The sequence below is a fragment of the Stylophora pistillata genome, chromosome 2 (assembly GCF_964205215.1).
Source record: "Stylophora pistillata chromosome 2, jaStyPist1.2, whole genome shotgun sequence".
In the NCBI taxonomy this organism is placed as follows: Eukaryota; Metazoa; Cnidaria; class Anthozoa; order Scleractinia; family Pocilloporidae; genus Stylophora; species Stylophora pistillata.
In genome coordinates, this window is record NC_142520.1 from 43,907,635 (window position 1) to 43,928,773 (window position 21,139).

Here is a 21,139-nt window from a genome sequence, read left to right on the forward strand (position 1 = left end):
GTAGTAAAATATTAACACGCCTAAAAAGCTTGACTCAATCGACGAAGCTCGAGAATCGCTCAAGAGCCATAAAACTACTATAAATAAGCTCGCACTTTACGTCGTTACTCTACAAAAGAAAGAAGAAGCCAATAACAAATTCCTTCAAGAAATCGACGAAGGTGTGAGATTTCTTGAAGACGAGGTCAACACTCATTAAAAGCACCATCAAACTGAAGTAGTTTTATCAATACGCAAAAAAGTTCCTTTACCAAGAAACTTAAAGCCGCCACGGAAAGAGTCCCTTGAAGGCAAGCAGGGGAAACGAGAGAAAACTAAGGAAATCATCAATTCCACCATGGAGGACAAAGTGCAAGGAACTGTGGGAAACTGAATTCCAACGGCTGCATATGAAATGGAAAAGCAACACAAGACCGTCAGATCCCAAGTCCAATTCTAAGTCCTTTTGCTCGCTTTACCGATGCTATGCCGCTTTCACATCGGTGATTTACTTGCAAGGAACACTACTCGACATCCAGGATCTACTAGAGCCATTGAAGAATGCAATATCTTAGGTACTTATTCTTATGATAACGGGACACAAGTGTAATCCCTTAGATTAGGACATCTATGTGCCCCCGGTCCGCCTTGGAGGATTGTGCCATGGAAACCTAAGTCAGGAACTAAGTCGGAAGTACACTTTGTCAGTCAAAGTGACAACACCCCTTTCTAAGCATACCTTATCTCAAACACACCAGCTCACAAGATTCCATGAAAATTCAACACACGGCAGTGGAAGGGACCATCCCATACTAACAGCAAACAGCAATTCTCTGCGCCTGTTTTGTTGGTTGAGGATGAAGGCGTTTCCGTCCCCTAATCTCCTGAGTCAAAAGTTATATTAAAATAATGAATATGCCTCAACTAATGACACGTTGAAACTGAATTAATAACTGCACAATAAACGGATTTACATCATATTTGCGAAGTGCAAATATAAGCAAATTTGGTGCAAACATATAGCAAATACAGAGGAATGGTGGGAAATGCCACATTTGCTGATAAATTTTGAAACCCGGTGCAAATGTATGAGCAAACGTGGCATTCGCCACCCATGCTTTATATTTGCTGTATGTTTGCACCAAATGTTTTTTTAGATTTGCACTGAGCAAATATGTTGAAAATCCATTTTTTCGTGCAGTTTGATTAACCAATTATGGTCAACAGAACTAAAAGTATCTTGATGTTTTCCCATTGAAATTCCTGTTGGAAAAGGGAAAACCTGTGCTATTTTTTTTAATTATAGATTTTTCAGTTGGCCCATAATTAATCATAAGATATTTTTTTCATTGACTAAGAAAGATCTCATCACCAATCTCCAGGTTTCAAGTGTTTCTAAAAATTTTTTGAGGGCTTAGCGCTAAATTAGTAAACATGTGTACGTACACTCATCACGCGAGACGAGTACAAATATCAAGCGATATTTGTACTCTCGAGATATCCGCAAAATTCGCCCGTACTGAAATAACGATCTGGCACGTTGGATGATAAATCTCTTATTAAACGTTTTGTTGTTAAGAATCGCTGAGCATTTTCACTCGTTGTTTATATTTTGACTCTCCCTACGGGCTCGTCAAAATACTGCACAACTCGTAAAAATACTCAGCGATGCTACACAAGAAAACGTCTAATAAAATTTTCTAGACGTAGCATCGACAAGAACTGTAATGCACTAGTCAGTGGAAAGCCCCGCACGCCCATACCCGGGGAGTATCGGGGCATTAGACCAGGCCTCCCAGCGAGATGAGGCAAATTCCCCGCTATGCGGGGCAATGTCTTATGTCAAAACCTCATTTTTGTACCCAGCCCCTGGGGAAATACTTCAAAAATCACAAATACACAACGTTGACCAAAATTAATTTATTTAAAGAATTGTGCCTCAAATTGAACTCTTACAAAAACGTTTTCAATGTCTTCACAAAATAGATGAAAAAATCATGGCTTCCTCTACTCCTCTTGGTAAGACATAGTTCCGTGAACTTTCCTCTGAAAGTGTAAATGAATAAACAGAACACGGTGATTCAATTTAATCCTTCTTCGCAGAAACAGGCGAGCAGCAAAGGGCAACGTTTCGAAGAAAATTACTGAGATCACTATGTGTATGTCGTAATCACCTTCAGCGGAGGAATTTTTATCCGAGGCACAAGAGTTTAACAAGTCAATAAAGGCTTTAGAAACTGCTCATGCAGATTATCTCTCAGTGTTAAGTGACGAAAAAGAGATTCAAGACTCTCAATATTATTACGAATCCGAATGTGTAAGGATTGCTAATTTTCAAGAGACATTACATCAGTTTACCGCAACATAACGGCCAGTGCAAATAACCACGAGAGCGAGATTTGACGGGAAGACTCAATTAGCAACGTCGGTTGGAGAACATACGCGCGATCGCACGCGTCATCTCGGAAATCGGGTGGTGGCTCTTTGGCCCATGTGCATAGCACAATATTGGCCACTGCTGCAAAAAGGGCAGCTCTACAAGCAGATGCTGGAACCCTCCATAAACAGCAAGCTATACGGCGAGAAGAGTTACGTCTTCGACAGGAAGTTATTAAGCAGCAACAACTTCAAGAAGAAGCCAAGTTGCGCCTCGGTCAAAGAAAGCGTGAGCTGGATCTGGAAAGGAAAATTGCTGGAGCACAGGCCGAGGAGCAAACGTATGCGAATGCCGAACTTGAAACTGCCAGCGTCAAACAGCTATCTGGAATTCCTGCTCAAGTGTTCCCTCTTCCGTTATATCAACAGCCATTTTCTCCTATGAAGCCACGCCCTCCCACAGCTCTACGGGATGCCAAGCCTATAGAGAACAAATAATTTGAAGATGTTCGCCTTGTTGGTCATTATGAAGGGGGTGTAAAAGATAAGCCATCATCACATGGCTCATCTACCGGGGAGAGATTACTACAAGAACTAATAAAGACTCAGAGAGAGAGCAGCAAAGGCATAACAAGAGTCTTTTTCATATTCAAAAATTTACACTTCCAAGAACTCCTTGCTCAGCAAAACAAGCTTTCCTTGACACTCACATTGCCAAACGGCGAGGTGCAAGTGTTGACGGAGACGCCGCCAATTACTACAACTTCGTGCGTTCGTTTACGAATCTCATCGTGGCGAAGACCACTGACACCAAGATGCACCTACACTACCTTGTACAGTACACTCGTGGTGATGTCCATGATTTAAGAAAAAGGTGCCTAGCGATGGAACCTGCAGATAGGGGATACATCGATGCGCTCCGGCTTTTGAAGGAAAGGTACGGACAAGGATATAAATCGCAACAAGCACTGGTAGAACGTTTAATAAACAGGCTCCCCGTAAAGAGTGGAAGTTGTAACGCTCTCCAGAAGCATTGAGTTGCACTTACAAATTGTAAAAATACTTTGCAAGCTGTTGGTTACCTCAACAAGGTTGACAATACCGACAGTCTAAAGAACATTGTGAGAAAGTTGCCACTCCCCCCTGAGACGAAGTTGGCTCGACAAGGCAGATGATATTACGAATAATGAGCAGAGAGAGATCCCTTTCCACGACGCTTGTAAAATTTTTGGACGCGAAAGCTCGCGCAATGGCCCATCCGGCATTTAGAGACATTAAAGATAATCCAAGGGTTGGCGGAAAGGAATGAAAAGGGTCATTCAAGAGAAGAAGTGCCAATCTTTCTACTTCTGGGAATGATGCACACCACGTTGATGTTAACTATAAGCAGCCAGATTCATCCAATGGCTCATCTGTGACAATGGCTACCTGCCAAGTGTACCTTTTGCAATATTCAGCACGTCTTAGTCTGCTGCAAAGACTTCAAGAACCTTCGCGTGGAGCGGAGACTTGAGTTCGTTCGTTCACAGGATCTCTGTGTTAACTGCCTTCTTCCTGGCCCCTTTCCGAGGGAGTGCCCCACGTCAAGTTTCTGTAAGGTTTCTGGATGTTAATCCAAGCATTCCAGGTATCTCCATCCACAGAGAGATGCACAAGAACCTATGGAGACATCGCGTTGTGAGAATACTAGTGAGTATGAAGTTTCAATACCCGACAGCGAGGCTGCGAGCAACGCCCAAAGCAGCTTTATCAGGGCCGATGGTCAGTGTGCTTCTATTGGGCCAGGAAATCAGCTACTGCGCTACCGATAGTTCCTGTAAGGGTCAAGGCTAAAGAAAAATATAGATCAACCGTAACCTACGCCTTTCTCGATAGCGGCTCTAATACCACATTCTGTTCCAAGAAGCTCGTGAACACCTTGGGCATCGAAGGGGTCAAGACGCGACTTTCCCTTACTACCCCCGCCAAGCAGAACTGTGTATTGAGATGCAATCTCTTAAGTTTAGAAGCATTTGATCTGGATGAAAATCACTTCGTAGATCTTCCGTCCGTGTTTTCAGTACCGAAACTACCTCTGAGTAATGACAGTATTCCGACTCAAGAGGATGTGGTCAGCTTCCCTTACCTCAGATATATTAAAATCTGAACGATCCATGTGGATATTGGCTTGCTTAGAGGATGCGACGTTCCAAAGGCCTCGGAACCTCAAGAAATTGGTGTTAGTTAAGGAGAAGGCCCATTCGCGGCTCGAACTATGTTTGGTTAGACGGTAAATAGGCCTTTGGTGACAATGGGTCAGCCACAGCCAGTGCACAACTTTGTAAGGGCCGACGAGGGACTTAGCAAGCAGTTTCGCACGTTCTGCAACTGGGAATTCTCGGATTCCATATGCATCAGTGAGCCAGCAATGTCCAAAAGAGGACAAGCGTGCATTATTCATCATGAAGCAGTCGATCTTCTTGAAGGAGGGTCACTACCAGATAGAATTAACCTGGAAACACGGTGTGCCCTGTTTACCGAACAACCGCGCAATGGTAGAACACCGTCTGAGATTACTGCGCAAAGGATACCTTAAGAATCCAGACCTGTATTCGAGGTATTCATCATTTATGGGCAGCCTCTTCGAGAATGAACAGGCACGCTCAAATGCTACCCAATATTCCATTGGAACACACGCTGGTGTAATATGGTACTTACCTCACCACCCCGTCGTAAACCCGAACAAGCCAGACAATGCTCGTGTGGTATTCGACTGTGCCGCGCGATACAACGAGGTGTCTTTAAACTATCAGCTTTTGCAGGGTCCAGACCTAACCAACAACTTCGTGGGAGTTCTGATTCGCTTTCGTGAAGAGCTCATAGCCATAATGGCTGACATCGAAGGAATGTTCCACAAGGTGCGTGTCATCCCTAAGGATTGCGATTCGCTTCATTTCCTATGGTGGCAAAGAAACGACAGCAACAAGGACCCAGAAGATTACCAAAGGCTGGTTCATTTATTCGGCGCCACTTCGTCCCCGAGTTGCGCTAATTTTGGCTTAAAGCGAACGGCAGACGATAAACAAGAAATGTTCTGCGAAGAGGCCGTGAGGACTTTAAGGCGCAATTTCTACGTGGACGATTGTTTTAAGTCCATCAAAAGCGAAGCCAAGGCAATATCATTGGTATCAGAACTGCATGTACTGTTAGCCAAAGGAGGATTTCGGCTAACTAAATGGATATCTAACTTCACGAAAGTCATTGAGTCTGTACCTACATCAGAGAGAGCAGTCTCAGTGAAGGATCATCTACTCGACAAATTTCCCTGTGAACGTCTTCTGGGAACCCGATGGGATGTCGAAACGGACACCCTTGGCTTTAAGATATCCTTAAAGAACAAGCATTTCACTAGACGCGAGATCCTCTCCATCGTGAGTTCCATCTATGACCCACTCGGGTTCGTCGCGCCCTTCATCCTCCCAGCTCAGCGTTTATTCCAGAACTTGTGTCGAGATGGCTTAGGTAGGCACGACATAGCTTCAAACGAGGACATCAATACCTGGCAGAGCTGGTTCGGAGATCTCCCTAAGCTGGAGTCACTCAAAGTTCATCGATGTTTCAAGCCGCCTGACTTCGGCCGGGTCACAACTTGTCAGATCCACCACTTTGCTCATGCCAGTTAGATCGTTTATTGCGCCGTATCCTACCTTCACATTACCAACGCGCGAGGTCTCGTTTATTCATTCGTCATGGGGAAATCTCGGCTGTCACCACTCAAGCTTCTTACAATTCCTCGATTAGAATCAAGCGCAGCTGTTGTTGCAGCCAGACTGGACAAGATCATTAGAACTGATACCGACATACAGGTCGACAAATCTGTGTTTTGAACCGACAGCACTTACGTCCTGGGGTACATCCGGAACGAGAGCAAACGATTTCATACATTTGTGGCAAATCGAGTAGCTACAATACAGGAGGCCGCGGCCGCCTCTCAATGTAGACATGTTGACTCCTCACAGAACCCAGCGGACGACGCATCGCGTGGGATCTCCGCAGAGGCTCTTTTAAATAGCAGTCGAGATCAGAGCCCCTGATTTCCTGTTTTTGTTTCTAAACAGCTTTAGACGTTTTGTTCAGTGCGAGAAGAGGATCTCCAGAAATGATTGGATCCGACAACAGTGGCAATTTTGTCTCAGGAGAACGCGAACTTAACTGCTCTATCAAAGAATGAAACCAGGAGAAAATTGGGGACTTCCCACCTCAGAGAAATTTCCGGTGGGTATTCAACCCTCCATGCGGGTCCCACCATGGCGGTCCACAGGATCACTGCATAGGGACAATAAGAAAGGTCTTAAACGCACTGGTCAGGGAGCAGGTAATAGATGACGAAGGCCTGTCAAGACTCATGTGCAAGGCGGAGTCAATCGTAAACAGCAGGCCCTTCATAAAGGTCTCAGACGACGTTCGCGACCTGGAACCCCTCACAGGTAACCACCTTCTCCTCCATCGGTGTAGCCAATCGTTTTTTCCTGGAATCCTTGTGAAGAAGCACTTATACTCAAAGTACAGACGAAGGCAGGTTCAGTACTTATCGGGTATATTTTGGATCCGATGGGTGAAGGAATACCTCCCAACTTTGCCAGAGAGACAAAAATGGTTCAGACCACGTCGGAATTTTCAAATTGGAGACATCGTATTGGTCACAGATAAGAAGTCCCCCAGAGGTCTCTGGCCACTTGCACGCATAGCAAGCGTTAAGACGAACCAAAGAGACTGTCTTGTGAGAAGTGTCACGCTGAAAACCAAATCAAACACACTCGAACGTCCTATAGACAATGTAGTCTTACTCGAAGGAGCAGCTGAAGTTTCTCATGAGGCTTAATTGTGGACTTGCCTATACGTTTCGTCACCCAGTGACGTTGCACTAGGTACAATTAACTTTAACATTGCGTTGTAATCCTCTATAGGTCAATGTTAATGCTTGTGTAGCGCCATTACGGGCCGGGAGGTAGGATTCCACGTGCGATTTTTTGGGTACCTTATCATTATGCATGACTCTCAGAGCTAATTAAACGCTACGGCTTGTTAGCGCGCGAACTTTTCGACGTATTATCTATCCCGAAGATTTCGCTGCCGATCTTAGACTCTTAAAATAAGCTTCAGCGCCATCGCTACAGCTAGGAAAACATTTTCGAACCTCGCTCGCTCACTCGCTCGATCACAAAACCTCAATCAGCTTCTCGAGTCTCTTCAACCGATCGCGAGTTCGAAATTTTCTAGACGTTGCATCGACAAGATCCGTAAGCTACAGGACCAATAAAGAGATTTATGTCACATGTAGCGCTGATCTATGTTTATAGAAGAGGGCGTGGATAACAATATTGATTCAGTGGCATTTGTTTAAATTTAAAATATCTCAAAGTATCTACAAACTATTCAGAGTATTCACTTTGTTGCAGAATCATGTACTAGAAATCCTGATTAAAGCAGAAGAAGCGCGATTGATGTTATTGTCAACCTAGTGACGTTGTTTTTTTTTCTTTTAGTTACTTGTCCGGTAACCCGTTGAATAAATTGCCGTCAGATATTTTCAAGACAAATACTCGCTTGGAGTGGCTGTAAGTGGAATTTCATTTTCCCTAGTTTAAGACATTACCAAGATTATTAATTTTTGTTGTTTATAACTTGCTCACGCTTATAACTTTTGAGATAAGATAAAATATGAGCAAGTAACTAACTAATTTATTGAAATAGGCAATGATATCTAATGGCGTTTAACAATTAGTGAACACAAATTCCAGAATAATTGTGTTAGAAAATTTGTGTTAAGATCCGTTAATAATCAATTTTTAGAACCATTTGAACATTCTCAGAAAGGAACGAATATGACAATGAATTCATTACTAGCGGCAGATCTAGGAGACGGGCTGGGGGCCAGCTTTCTTCCCTCCTCTTCATTTTTGGTAAAAACATCGTAGAAGGAAGAAGAGCTTGCAGGTTTAAACACACAATACCACCCTCCCCCCTGCTAGCTTAAGGCCTGGATCCGCCACTGATCGCCAAGCATATTTTAAAAATTAATGAGAACTAACTAAAAGAACCAAAGTAATGCGAGAGCAATTATCCACTCGCAAGTTGCATCTAAACTTGTAGGTGCTCCTTGTGCAATTAGCATGTCAAAAGACATCTTGGTGTCAAAAGACATCTTGGTGTCAAAAGACATCTTGGTGTCAAAAGACATCTTGGAATATCCGTTAAGATTTAGAGCCAACCAAAGTTTTTGATAATTCAAAGGGCGCTAAATCACATGTACAGATTAGGAAAAAAACATAAACATCGATTTACTGACTATAATCCAGTTATAAAATTAGGTACTACTCTGTCTGGGTATAAATTAATGACTAGAATTAAATTTGTTAAGTTTCTACCTAACCAAAATGTCAACAACAAATTCAAGACATGTTTGGGTTTACTTAACTAACTAATAAGTGATTTGCTAATGTATTTCTGCTTTGTTATACGCTATAGAACACTAATCTAAGTGTACAATATCCATAGGTACTTGTCTGAAATGCAATTGCACAACCTTCCCCAGGGAATCTTTGACAACAACACAAAGTTGCGATTTTTGTAAGTAACTTTTTTTCGTCTCCACGATCTTCTTACTCAAGACTACCGACAAGTGAGTCTTTTACTTGTGTACATAAAGATATCTCGAGATCAAGTCTCAACGATGGAAAAAAATCCTGCCCATTTGATCTCATAATGTGCTCCAAAAGAAACAAATCAGACATGGTTTGATGCTACTCTGGATTTAAGAATTTAAGGAATGCAACCAGGAAATTACCATTCATAGAGCCAACGTTTCGACACTCCTGTCTAGTGCCTTCTTCAGTGATGACCTGTTCGTTGCGATAAGAGGTCCTTGAATACGCTCACTAATTAGCTGCCCTTTTTTCTGAGGAGGTGCAAATAGGCTTCAGGTAGTAAGCCACCATCATCACGATTTAAACATAAGCAGAAATTGTAGACAGTCAACGACTTCAACGACGCGCGTGTAAATTTCGGTATTCAATGTGGAGGACGGACGAAGGAAAAATCATTCGAAAGGCCATTACTGCAGCTTAAATGCTCTAAGTTTTGCAGATTTCCTAGAGAATAGATCGAAAATAAGGGAAAGCCCTTATTTTCAATGATGTCTCCACTAAAAAAATTTTCAAGGTTGAAAGGAAGTTCTGAGGGGAACATCAGACATGGCACTTAGTATTAGCTATCGTGACAGAGCTGAATAACGCATGCGCTCGGTTTTTGTCGCGAGAAACGGATTTTTGAGCAATAATAATAACGATAATAGTAACTTTATTTAAGGAGGGTAATACATGACTAATTCAACGGATGAACTAGTTAGTGGCCCTCGATCCTAAAACTACCATAATTAGAGTTCAGATGTATTTAAAATGAATTCGAGAATTATAAACAGGTCTGTAAGAATGCAAGCTAAAAACTAAGTAAAATAATATTTGCCTCATGGGTCGGGTTGAATATAATATGCTGCTTGGGTCGCCTCGATTTCGCGATTGAAACGAGGGTAGGCGAGATTTAATTTACTATCGCATTCGGACTAAAATGTTCTACTTCATCGTAGCCCGTTAGGAATTGTCTGTGAAGGGCCTATCTGAAAGAAGCAACTGTTGTCACCTCTTTTTCTACTGAGGTTAGAAGGTAGCTAGTTCCACAGCCTTGTCGCAGTTACGCTGAGGGTCCTTCCTCCCTCGGTTTCGCGATTGAAACGAGGGCAGGCGAGATTTAGTTTATTATGACGACAAGTTCGTGAGTGTGGGTCTGCATTACATTTAGGTATATCGTATATATATGCAGGACAGTTTCCTAGTAAACACTTAAAAATTAAAACAATCTTATTTAACTTGACTTCGTCATAAAGAGTAAGCCACTCGAGTTTCTTAAAGATTTTCACGCTGTTCGACCTTGTATCAGCTTCCAAGATTTCCGGCAGCGCATTTTTGAAAGTTGAAGACTCTCATTATGTTATCACTTGAACAGTTCGACCAAACAGTTGATCCATCTAACATTAGTTATTTTACTATTACGTTATAGTATGATATGCGCTGTTCAATGGGGAGGAATCCTCTCATCTTCCTAAGCAGTGCTATTCTTTTGGATAGTTTCTTACACAGTTCTTCAACGTGATTATTAAAGTTTAAGTGTCGGTAAATGATAATTCCCAGGAGTTTCTGACTATCCACCAGCTCTGTATTTCAGTTACCACGGAGGAAGATAAAGAACTATCGACGATCTTATTTGAAAGGCGTTTCCCGGTCACTAAGAGACATTTCGTCGTGGCGGCGTTTTGAGTAGTTTGCAGAGTTGACTTCCTATTCTGTTGCTTCGAAGCGTCGTTTCCTTGCCGCTTTTCTTTAAAAAAACAGCCTTTAAAAACTTGGTACAGCCCCCACAAAAGTTTCGAAAATTTATTTTCTCCTTGAAACCTCTGGAAATAAGAAAACACCCTTGGACGAAAACAAAGTTCCTCTCTTTTAAATGTCAGCCCTCATCATTTCCGATAATTTCGCTAAATTTTAGATCTAAAAAAATCGAGCCCACGTTGGTGACCCCATACCCTCTGACGTAGCATTTCATCATTCAGCCCTGTCAGTCAGTTATCGTTTTCTTCAAATTCCTGCTTTTTTTCGATTTAAATAGCGTGTCCACGAGAAAACCGTGGAAAGGGCGATAAACCTCAAATCACCGATTTGGCTCAAACTTGGCACAGACGCTAAGTATCACGAGCAAACAAATGTGTGAAAATAACACGTAAAAATATTTAATTCTCGGGGAGATAGAGTTTCTATCTCGGGGAGATAGAATATGGGTTTTCCCCATGGGAAAACCCATATTCCATGCATTTTTTGCATAATTAATTGGCTGACTTTGCATTGCTGCTGTGGCAAACTGAAAATCTATCTGCAAATTAAATTGACTGGATTGTATTTTATATTTATGAGACTTCTAGAAAATTGAATTTTTTTTAACTTTTTAATTTCATTTCTTCCCTTGCCTCTCGCTTAAGTAAAGGCGACTTTTTCTGGTGTTTACAAAGTCCAAAGATAAGGGTATTCTAAGGCCCAATAACTCCGATGAGCAACCACTTCCGATCATTATTTCTATATGGGCAATGAAAACCATTACTGGACTTCCAAAATCAGTAATAGAATTTTTGGGCAACCTTTTTTTCATAGACCGTGCTGACGTGAAATTTACATCCACATCCCGCTTTTTAGTCTATATCATCAAAATTTCGTACACCACATCTTTGTTTTATTGACTTAAAATAGCTTGAAATTTACAAGAAATTTCCCAGAGAGTATCGTTTGAATATCAACGAGGAGAGAATCTTTGAATAGTGCAAGTTGAGCCATTTTTGAGAACTTTTTCACAGCCATAGTTGGATTCTTCTCGAGGAGACGCAGCAGTTGATGATGAACATCAATGGCGCGTGTAGTCGAACTTTCTGACTTAAGAAATCTAGGAAGAAAATTGAAGGTACATACATGTCTCTGTGGTGCCTCAGTTGCAACTTTTGGCTCGATATCATTTGTTAGATCAGTAGCCATTGTGTCCACGATGTACCGGATTCGATTTGCTTCGTTCCCTTGTTGAAATATTAAGCGGAGACAGAGCTCTTGGGAAGATCCACCAGAATGATTGGTCTTTTACGGCGTGATACGTATCGACTTACATGATATATGTAGGTGGCAAAAAGATATTTTGATGCCCTAAATGCTGATGTTAATCAAAAGGACAATCCGCCATCTGTGATAAGATCGCGCCTGCAATTTTGTTCAGCGATCAACTTTGACATTTATTTGGCATGTTGTGTTTCTATTCTACAAAGTGTAAAATGTAACAAAGATTAACGGCTACCAAAATATTTGACTTGTTAATTACTTGATAAGCTTGAGATAGTTGCTGGTTCACCGAAAAACAAATGAGCCGATAATATATTGGTCTCCTGATAGCACAAGGAATAGAAAAAGGTTAAAAACCTGACACACATATAGAAATCATGTACATATTTTATCCGAGGTCTACTGCATGCATTTGATATGTAATCTCTTGCAGCTGTCTATTGTAACATCTGGCTCTTCGTCTAGATGTACCTTAGAAATTGGTCAATTGCAAAAGTGCCGAAAGGTGGGGCGAGGAAAGGGGGGGGGATCAACAATCAATTTCGAGGTAAGTATCAGACAGAAGTGACCCGCTCTTAAAGGTTGCAAATAATAACCGACAATCCACAAATGTTAACATCAAAACCCGGAAGAAAACCTCCTTCATGCGCAGACGCTTCTACTTTTCCGAGTGACTCAAGCAGGCCAGAGACTATGCTTCCCCGAACTCCTTTAAGTCCGAAAATGTTAAAACGCACAGTTGGCAAAGCAATTGATAAGAGAAACTGTGTACCAAGGACGTCGGCATGCATTTCAAGATTGTGGGAGTGTCAGACTCAGTTTCATTGTCAGACGGTGAGTACATGAGGGCAGGATTTTGCGACACCAACTCTCTTGTATTTGCAAACATCCCAGGCATAAAGTGATATGAAAGGCAACTAGAATCCTCTCTTTCACATTTCGCGAATCCTTGTGTTTTCGCAAACGTCTCTGAGGTTGTCAGGGAGCATTCATAGCAAGTTACTACAAGAAAGATTATGGCAAAAGGTTGTTTCGACGTCCAAGAAAACGACTTTGAAGAGACGTGATCGCTTTTTTGCCGCTGCTTTTACAGGAATTAATTCAGCCAATGTGTATTTATGGGAGGAAAATGTAAGTTTATTTTGCGTTCATTTACGTAACACGCCTCGCATATTTTTAACTACTTCAACTTTAGATGGTAATATCCAGACAACCAATCAGAATATCGAAATAATTTGGATATATCAACAAAGTTGAAATGGTAAATTGGTCACCGTAATGATTACAAAAGCTGACGTTTCGAGCGTTAGCCCTTCGTCGGAATATCGAAATAGCCTGACATACTTTTGCTGATTGATATCCAGACAACCAATCAGAATATCGAAATAGCCTGACATACTTTTGCTGATTGATATCCAGACAACCAATCAAAATATCGAAATAGTCTGACATACTTTTGCTGATTGATATCCAGACAACCAATCAGAATATCGAAAAAGCCTGACATACTTTTGCTGATTGATGCCTTGAGACTGCGTAGATATTTTGCTTGTGCTTGTGACATCCGATACCCGATAAATTCAGTAGAAGAACCCTCGATCGATTCACGTCTTACCGACTCCTGACATTTCCTAAAATGAAAACTCATTGACTTAAATTATATTTTTATCGTAATTTGTATTTATCAAGTTTTCTTCTGATGTTTAGTTTGTAAGGCCAGGATTTAATGAGAGTAGCGCGCGTACGAATTCTTTCCTAAGGAGACCCGCAAAGGCGAGAAAAAATCTTATGTCTTGGATAGGATATTCGACCACAGAAAGTCGGTGGTAGTGTGACTAGCACTGTGGCATTAAAGTCTCATAGACATAATCTTTCAAACTGATTCATTACCATCAAGTTAACTGAATTGGATAACTTTGACATTGCTGCATGCTTGTCCCTTACTAAAAATAAACATCGCTGATTTCCAAACACATACAATGTTGGAAGGTTGCAAAGGGATCACTAGATCTCGTTGTAAACTAATTCCCCTAGTTCCTCCCTCCACGTGATCAACGCTGCGCCATCCTTTACCAAGCCGGCAATATTATTCAGCAGTCGAGCGTCAATGTAATATAATCTGTTACGATGTGGCTGGGACAAAGAGGCTGCCAAAATATATTATGCACACCGAGGCCAGATATGATATCACAGTACACCCAAAGAGATTACATATCAAATGTATGCAGTAAACCTCGGATAAAATTTGGAAGTGATTTCCATATACGTATCAGTCTTTCAACCATTTTCTTTTTTTTTTTCCCTGTGCTGATAAGAGACCAATATATCACGTCTTGTTTGTTTTTCGGTCAAATATCTTGGTAGCCGTAAATCTTTATTACGTTTTAAACTTTGTAGACTAGAAACAAAATATGCCAGATGAATGTCAAAGTTGACCGCTGGACAAAATTGCAGGCGCGAGCTGCTCAAAGATGGCGGATTGTCCTTTTGATTAACATCAGCTTTTAGGGCATCAAATTATCTTTTTGACACCAACAGATATCATGTGCACCACAGAGACATTTATGTACTATCAAGTTTCTTCCTAGATTTCTTAAGCCAGAAAGTTCGACTACATGCGCCATTGATGTTCATCCTAAACTGCTGCATTTCCTCGAAAATGATCCAAATATAGCTGCGAAGAAAGTTCTCAAAAATGGCTCAACTTGCGCTATTTGAATATTCTCTCCTCGTTCATGTTTAAACGATACTGTGGGAAATTTCTTGTAAATTTCAAGCTATTTTAAGTTAATAAAACAAAGGTGAGGTGTACGGAATTTTGATGATATGGCGAAAAAGCGGGAGGCAGATGTAAACCTCACGTCAGCATGGGTTGTAAAATAGATTGCCCAAAAATTTTATTACTAATTTTAGGAGTAAAGGGATGGCTTTCACTGTTCATACAGGAATAATGATCAGAAGTGGTTGCTCATCGGAGATATTGGGCCTCAAAATACCCTTATTTTTGGACTTTGTCAAAACCAGAAAAAGTCGCCTTTACTTAAGCGAGAGGTAAGGGAAGAAATGAAATTAAAAAGTTAAAACAACTAAATTTTCTAGAATTCTGATAAATATAAAATATAACCCTGTTTATTGAATTTGCTGATGGATTCTCAGTTTGACACAGTAGCAATGCAAAGTTAGCTAATTAATTATGCAAAAAATGCAGGAAATGAGAGTTTTCCCAGCGCTCCCCGGGAATTAAATATTTTGACGTATTATTTTCACACATTTGTTAACTCTGATACTTAGCCAAGTTTGAGCCAAATCGGTGAATTGAGGTTTATCGCCCCTGCCCAGTTATGCCCGGGTTTCTCGTGGACAATTACCTACAATCGAAAGAAAAGTGAGAAAAAAATGGATTTAGACGATGGCGGCTTTTTTACCTTTGGGTACCTCATGTACGGTGATTAGAATGTATTTAAACAAAATGGCACTAGAAGTACAAAAACGAACTGCTGGAAGGAGCATTTTTTCCAAAGTAATGGCTTCATTTCCTCGCTTCTTGCATTTCTGGAAAATGCCAATTTACAAATCGAAAAGGCACCATGTTTGGGATGCTTTTGGAGCGAAAAAATGTTTGCTTGGCGAGTTAAACATCTTTCGGATATAAGATGATGGGGAACCGAATCAATGCAACCGTTTACTCTTAGCAGACTAACGAAACCTTGAAGGTAAGCCCTATTACAAGGAATAAAAGAAAGAGGGAGTGTGACTTTTATGTGGCTTTTATATAAGATTATTGGAATGAAAACGTACCGTCTAAAACCATTTTTTTTCTCACTTTTCTTTCGATTGAAATGCGGTTCGAACTTAACTCCATTTTGATGATGGGGAACGTTGAGTTTCTAGCAGTAATGGCACAAAATGTAAAATATTTTCATTTTCCCATTATTTCCTTTATACTTCGCAGCCATATTTATTCCGCATTTCCGCACTTTGTGCATGCTCGCGGCCATTTTGGTAGCCATCTTGTATAGGATTTCTGGTTATAGTCACATGGGCGGAGTTGATATGCCACATAAGGGCACTGGTGGTAACGTCGATTATTGGTGGTCATTTTAGAATTATCCCACCCAATTGTATGATTAGTCAGGCATGTGTGCTCCGACAAAGCTGAGTTTTCTTTTCTGCAAAAGAAGACCGCTTTTTGATAGTGTCCGGTCTGGTCCAAAAGTATTTTCGTCCAAGTCTTTTCCTCCAAAAGTATTTTTATCTTAAGTCTTTAAGTCTTTCCGCGAAGCAAATAAATAGCTATTTGTTGGGAGCCGCCGCCATTTGGGTATGTCGGACACGTAGTGATGCTACACTTCGTTGTCTTTTACGCTCAATAGACGCTTAACAATGAGCCTAATATTCCCATTTCTTTCGATTGAAATAATTGAACGGCAAGCAAGTCTTTATTTTTGCCACTATTTAATAAAATATATTGCGTTAAAACTTCATTCATTCCCCGTGTATTAAATTCATGACATTGAATTCGTAAATGAAGATTGGTGAACCAAATGGGCAACGGCTCCCACTGATAAGTTCTTTATAGCCTTATCTATAATATAATATATCTGCTTCGCTCTTCAAAGCATGCCGACAAGGTGGACCTCAATGGCCCTTTATTCTGTAGTTGCTGCAGTTCTTTATACAGCCTTATGTAGCCTTCTAAAAGTTATTTATTTGCTTCGAGAAAATACTTATCAAGTAAACGAACAGACTTAGGTAAAAGTACTTTTGGACGAGAAGACTTGGACGAAAAGACTTTTGAATGAAAAGACTCGGATGAAAAGAATTCTGGACGAAAAGACCGTAATTCTCTCAATCGATTACTAAACTGACGTTTGGTTTGTCCAATATACTCGTGTTCACAGTCATTGCACGGAATAGTATAAATAGCATCGGTTTATTGTTCTTGTGTGACAGGATCCTTAAGTTTGGCAAAAACATCCTCAAAGTCTGAAAAGGTTTTAGAGAACCTTAAACATTGTGGCTATTCAAAATTCTCTCGATGGGTTCCGTAACACCTTAGATGTAAGAAATCAAAACAAAACCAGTTGCTGGTTTGATCTCATCAGGATTTTTACCAGCTGCAATGGTTTCTGGCAGATATGGGAAAATGTTTTGGTATAGCCATTTACCTTTAGGACGTTAGAAACATATTTTCTCTCAGACTTTAAACAAGTGAAAACAGGTAGACAGTCCTCCTGAGTAAAGAGCCAAATCATACAACTAATACCAGGGGCCAACTCTCGCACCTGTGGATTAAAAACTCAGATTTCAGACTATTTATCACCTGTTCATCAAATTCCTAATGTACAGAAGAACAGGAATTTACAGATTCAGAGATAGACACTGTATTGTCCTATATTTCTGATAGAGCAGGAAAGATGTGCCTCCTTTGCTCCACAACAACTTTAAAAGCTTCACATATCAGATATCTTGCTATGATTTACCCTTTAAGTGAGGTATTCATTCATTGTAGAACAGTCATCACCAGGCGTCCTTATTAAAAGTTTTCCCTTAAATTTTTCATTATGAACGTAGTTTCATTACAAAACTAAGCGTATCTTTTTTGGGTAAAGTTGGTGGGAGCCACTCCTCACTCGATGTCACTGATGTCACTTTTGGTTACTTGTCAAAACATCAGTAATTGATAACACCGACACTAATCGCACTAACCAGACAGATGAACTAATAATCGATTTTTCATGGTAAATAACGTAGACGCCTGAATGACAACGACCTGGAAAGAATAAAGGGAAGCGCTTTCAAACAATTGAAAGAATTAAAAGAACTGTGAGTAAATATCAAATGCTATTGGAGAAGAAACTCCTTGACCTCAAAACAGAACTTTGCATCGTATCAGTTTATCATTTCCCTTTGCTAGATCAAAGTGTTTCAAGATCTGCATTATGACTTGTGCTGTGAAGTGCAACAAAAACACTATCAAGAAAAACAGATAATCACATTTTTAATCTAATAAGAAAAAAAGTTACCTATGAAATTATTAATACAAAGAAAATAGTTTCTAATCTAAACTTTACGAAAAAGCCATGACGGTATTGCTTTGCATTGTGGTGTTGTATTGTGTGGTCAGAGCCATAATATGGTTATTTGTTAAGTTGTGAATTAAATGATGCAGCTCAGTGTTAGAATAAATGTTTCATAAAGTAAGAGCATTACACTTCCCAACCACCCATTTGTCATTCATTTTGCCCATTCTTTTTTTTTTTTTCATTTTCATAATCTCTCTTTCCCTTCAATGAAAAAAGACAGGTCAGTTAGAAGCAATTTTGTTAGAAATAGCTGGATGTGATACAACAAATCATGTTTCTCTACTTCAACATAGATGGTTGCAAGACAACAACATCACTGAACTACATCCTGAATTATTTCAAGATCTAGAAAACCTGCGGGAACTGTAAGTTTTTTTGCATATCCTTTCCTCAGAAATTAGCTTACTGACTGCTCATCTCTTTGTCACTGTTCCAATCATTTATTAAAGACTGAAAGAAATATTAGCCACTTGCAATATTTCAATAAGAACCAAAATGTAATCAATCAATTTAACCAAATTTTGATCTTTGTTTTTCTAATAATCAGAGTGTAAGATCTGCAGTCATGCAACAATGAAATCATGCGTGCCATAAAGTTTCCAGTCACTATGGGATATTTTTACCTTTTTTCACCTATTTTTATATCTGCTGAGATCAAGACCTCGATAATTTCTTTAATTATTTCTACCTTAGAAATGATTTTAAATGAAAGGGGAACCAGCGTATCTCTTCCAACATAAGAGAAGAGAGTTTGGTGTGCTAGTTAATGTAAAACTGTCAGCTACGAGTTTCTCCTTTTGCTAGAATTATTGACCTTACCAAAATGAATGCGCAATATGTATATACTCGACAGTAACCATGATAAGCAATGAACAAAATGGTGCTGTTGATCCTGGTTTTTATAGATAAATGAACGTTAAATTGTTTGACAAATTGTGAGACAAGATTAAACATTCATTTCTCTAAAATTAGCATAATGCCCAGATTTGACTACGATTTATTTTTTTATAATTTTTGATGACCAGCATCTGTTTGTATGATTTTTGCTTATGAATTATGAGCAACAGTCGTAATGAAAAGGCATTTTTTGTTTCATCATTCCTACCAGCTATCTGTCAAATAACAAGTTGAAGAGTCTACCACACCGACTTTTTAGCAGCCTTTCCAAGCTGATACATCTGTGAGTGAAATGGTTATTTAACAAAGGAGATAATTGGTTTGAACCAAATGATAATTTTTTTTTATATTGTTTACAAAGGCACAGCCGTAGCATCTCAAACATCATGGAGTTTTAACAGCTTGATTTTGTAAATCTGATTAGATGAATAACAGAATGCTATTTCATGCAGTTGATGTGCTTTGTTAAGTAATGCTAAGGTACTTGGAGGTTTCAAAGTTTAAATGCTTCTCTCTAATAGCAGCGTCAGCAACGCCTCGATTTCTTTCTTCTGGATAAACCATTAAGCTACAGCTGTGCCAGTAATAATGTTGCTAATGCTAGTAATAATACTAATAGTAATAATTGTAGTAATGATGATGAAATAGTAACAGTAATAAAAGTAATAGCAATAATAATAGTAGTGATAATGATGATAATGATGATGACAATAATAATAGTTGTGACAAAAGAGATAGCTTGCATTTGGATATTATCTTTCTTCTACAGGTAAGGTTATTTTTTTTCCACCTATTTTTTTGTTTTGGTTTTTGTTTCTTTGTTTTGTTTTATTTTATAATTATTTCACTGCTGTGAGGAGTTTCCTTTCCCCCCCCCCCCCCCCCCACAAAAAAAAAGTCCAAAGTGCATATTTCCTTGATTGGCTTCTTCTTTCATTTTTTATAAGGGAAACATATTTCCTGTCATTTTTTCTCAAAAGATGTTGACAGATGTTCTCAAGTTCTAGTTATTCTTTATTATTGTGTTCTTAGCAACTTTAATATGCTAGGGTCTTCTTGGGCTGGATTTAAAGACATAAGACTTCTTCCTGGGAATATGTGCTAAAGATTTGGGGGAATTAAACTGAAAAGGGGAGGCCACTACACAAGTAATAACACACCTTTTGAAAGTTTTTCAACACAAACTGCCAATAATTATTATTCTATGAATCAGTTTAGATGGTATTTCTATCATTAGCAAATCCCTTGTAACTGTGGTGATCTCTTGTAGGGATTTGTCAAACAACGAGCTTAGAAATCTGCCACCGCACATCTTCAGAAACATTACAGCAGTAGAATTTCTGTGAGTAAGATTCTTATCGACATTAACGATTGTATTGAAAATTTTAGAATGTGGTAAATACAACAGCTTCCTAGATTAATTGACAATTCAAATTATAATGTACTTTCAGGAGGCAAACATTAGTTTCCTTTGAAATATTATATATAATAATATTGTATTGGAGGATCAAACTACCCAATAAGTTCGTAAATTGTAAAAGGAAATGGATGATAAATAGTTTTTAAAATTCAGCTTTAAACAATAGACTTCTTGAAGGCGCTTGGGAATAGACTTGGGATTTTTTTAGCTCAACCTTGAAAGTATTATTCTCATGTCTGATGTTTTTCTTTGAAGAGTAAGAAATGAAAACTGAGAGCTATTTTATTGGAGAAAGCATTGTCACTGCCTTACCTGAACTACTGTAGTGGCCTAAAAAATGAAAAAAAAAAAAAACAGTGTTAAAGATATTACTCCACAGCTACATCTGCATATAAAGTCTAAACTTTCCACGGTGCTTTCTTTAGGAAATTGGACTACAATAAAATTGAGAGGCTTCATGAAGATCAGTTCCAGGGCTTGGTAAAGTTGATCGAATTGTAAGTACACTCACAGTTGAAACCTTTTCCCAAGATGAGTGGACTCGCAAGCCATATGCAGCTCTGGCGAGGGGCTAACGCTCAAAACGTCAGCTTTTATAAATTCTTTACGAAGGCCATTTTACATTTATCAACTCAGTTGATAACAGCAAAATTACAAGATTGTAATGTTAACTCTGTCATCGATTAAATTTAATG

General features: G+C 39.5%; 2 protein-coding genes and 1 pseudogene across 2 annotated transcripts; all 3 read left to right on the top strand.

Annotated features, from left to right (window-relative positions):
• Positions 1 to 2,068: 2,068 nt before the first annotated feature.
• Positions 2,069 to 3,530, top strand: LOC148739702 (uncharacterized; annotated as a pseudogene).
• Positions 3,531 to 4,886: 1,356 nt separating this feature from the next.
• Positions 4,887 to 6,017, top strand: LOC148739703 (uncharacterized). Its single transcript, XM_088749545.1, has one exon. The coding sequence runs from the start codon at positions 4,887 to 4,889 to the stop codon at positions 6,015 to 6,017; it is 1,131 nt and encodes a 376-aa protein (XP_088605671.1).
• Positions 6,018 to 6,083: 66 nt separating this feature from the next.
• On the top strand, positions 6,084 to 21,047 carry LOC148739704 (uncharacterized). The gene is made up of 9 exons (XM_088749546.1): positions 6,084 to 6,200; positions 7,302 to 7,342; positions 7,881 to 7,952; positions 8,893 to 8,964; positions 17,796 to 17,867; positions 18,421 to 18,492; positions 19,236 to 19,307; positions 20,295 to 20,366; positions 20,870 to 21,047. Exons 1-9 carry the CDS (start codon positions 6,084 to 6,086, stop codon positions 20,943 to 20,945), a joined length of 666 nt encoding a protein of 221 aa, XP_088605672.1. The 3' UTR covers positions 20,946 to 21,047.
• The last annotated feature ends 92 nt before the right edge of the window (positions 21,048 to 21,139 follow it).

What these genes read in the sequence shown, in the direction of transcription:
- LOC148739704 (XM_088749546.1), top strand. Translation starts at nt 6,084, where the DNA reads ATGGGGAAATCTCGGCTGTCACCACTCAAGCTTCTTACAATTCCTCGA. An exon ending in GCGCCATTACGGGCCGGGAG is followed by an intron (nt 7,343 to 7,880) that starts GTAGGATTCCAC and finishes TTTTTCTTTTAG; the next exon opens with TTACTTGTCCGGTAACCCGT. An exon ending in TTGAAAGAATTAAAAGAACT is followed by an intron (nt 17,868 to 18,420) that starts GTGAGTAAATAT and finishes ACTTCAACATAG; the next exon opens with ATGGTTGCAAGACAACAACA.
- LOC148739703 (XM_088749545.1), top strand. Translation starts at nt 4,887, where the DNA reads ATGGTAGAACACCGTCTGAGATTACTGCGCAAAGGATACCTTAAGAAT.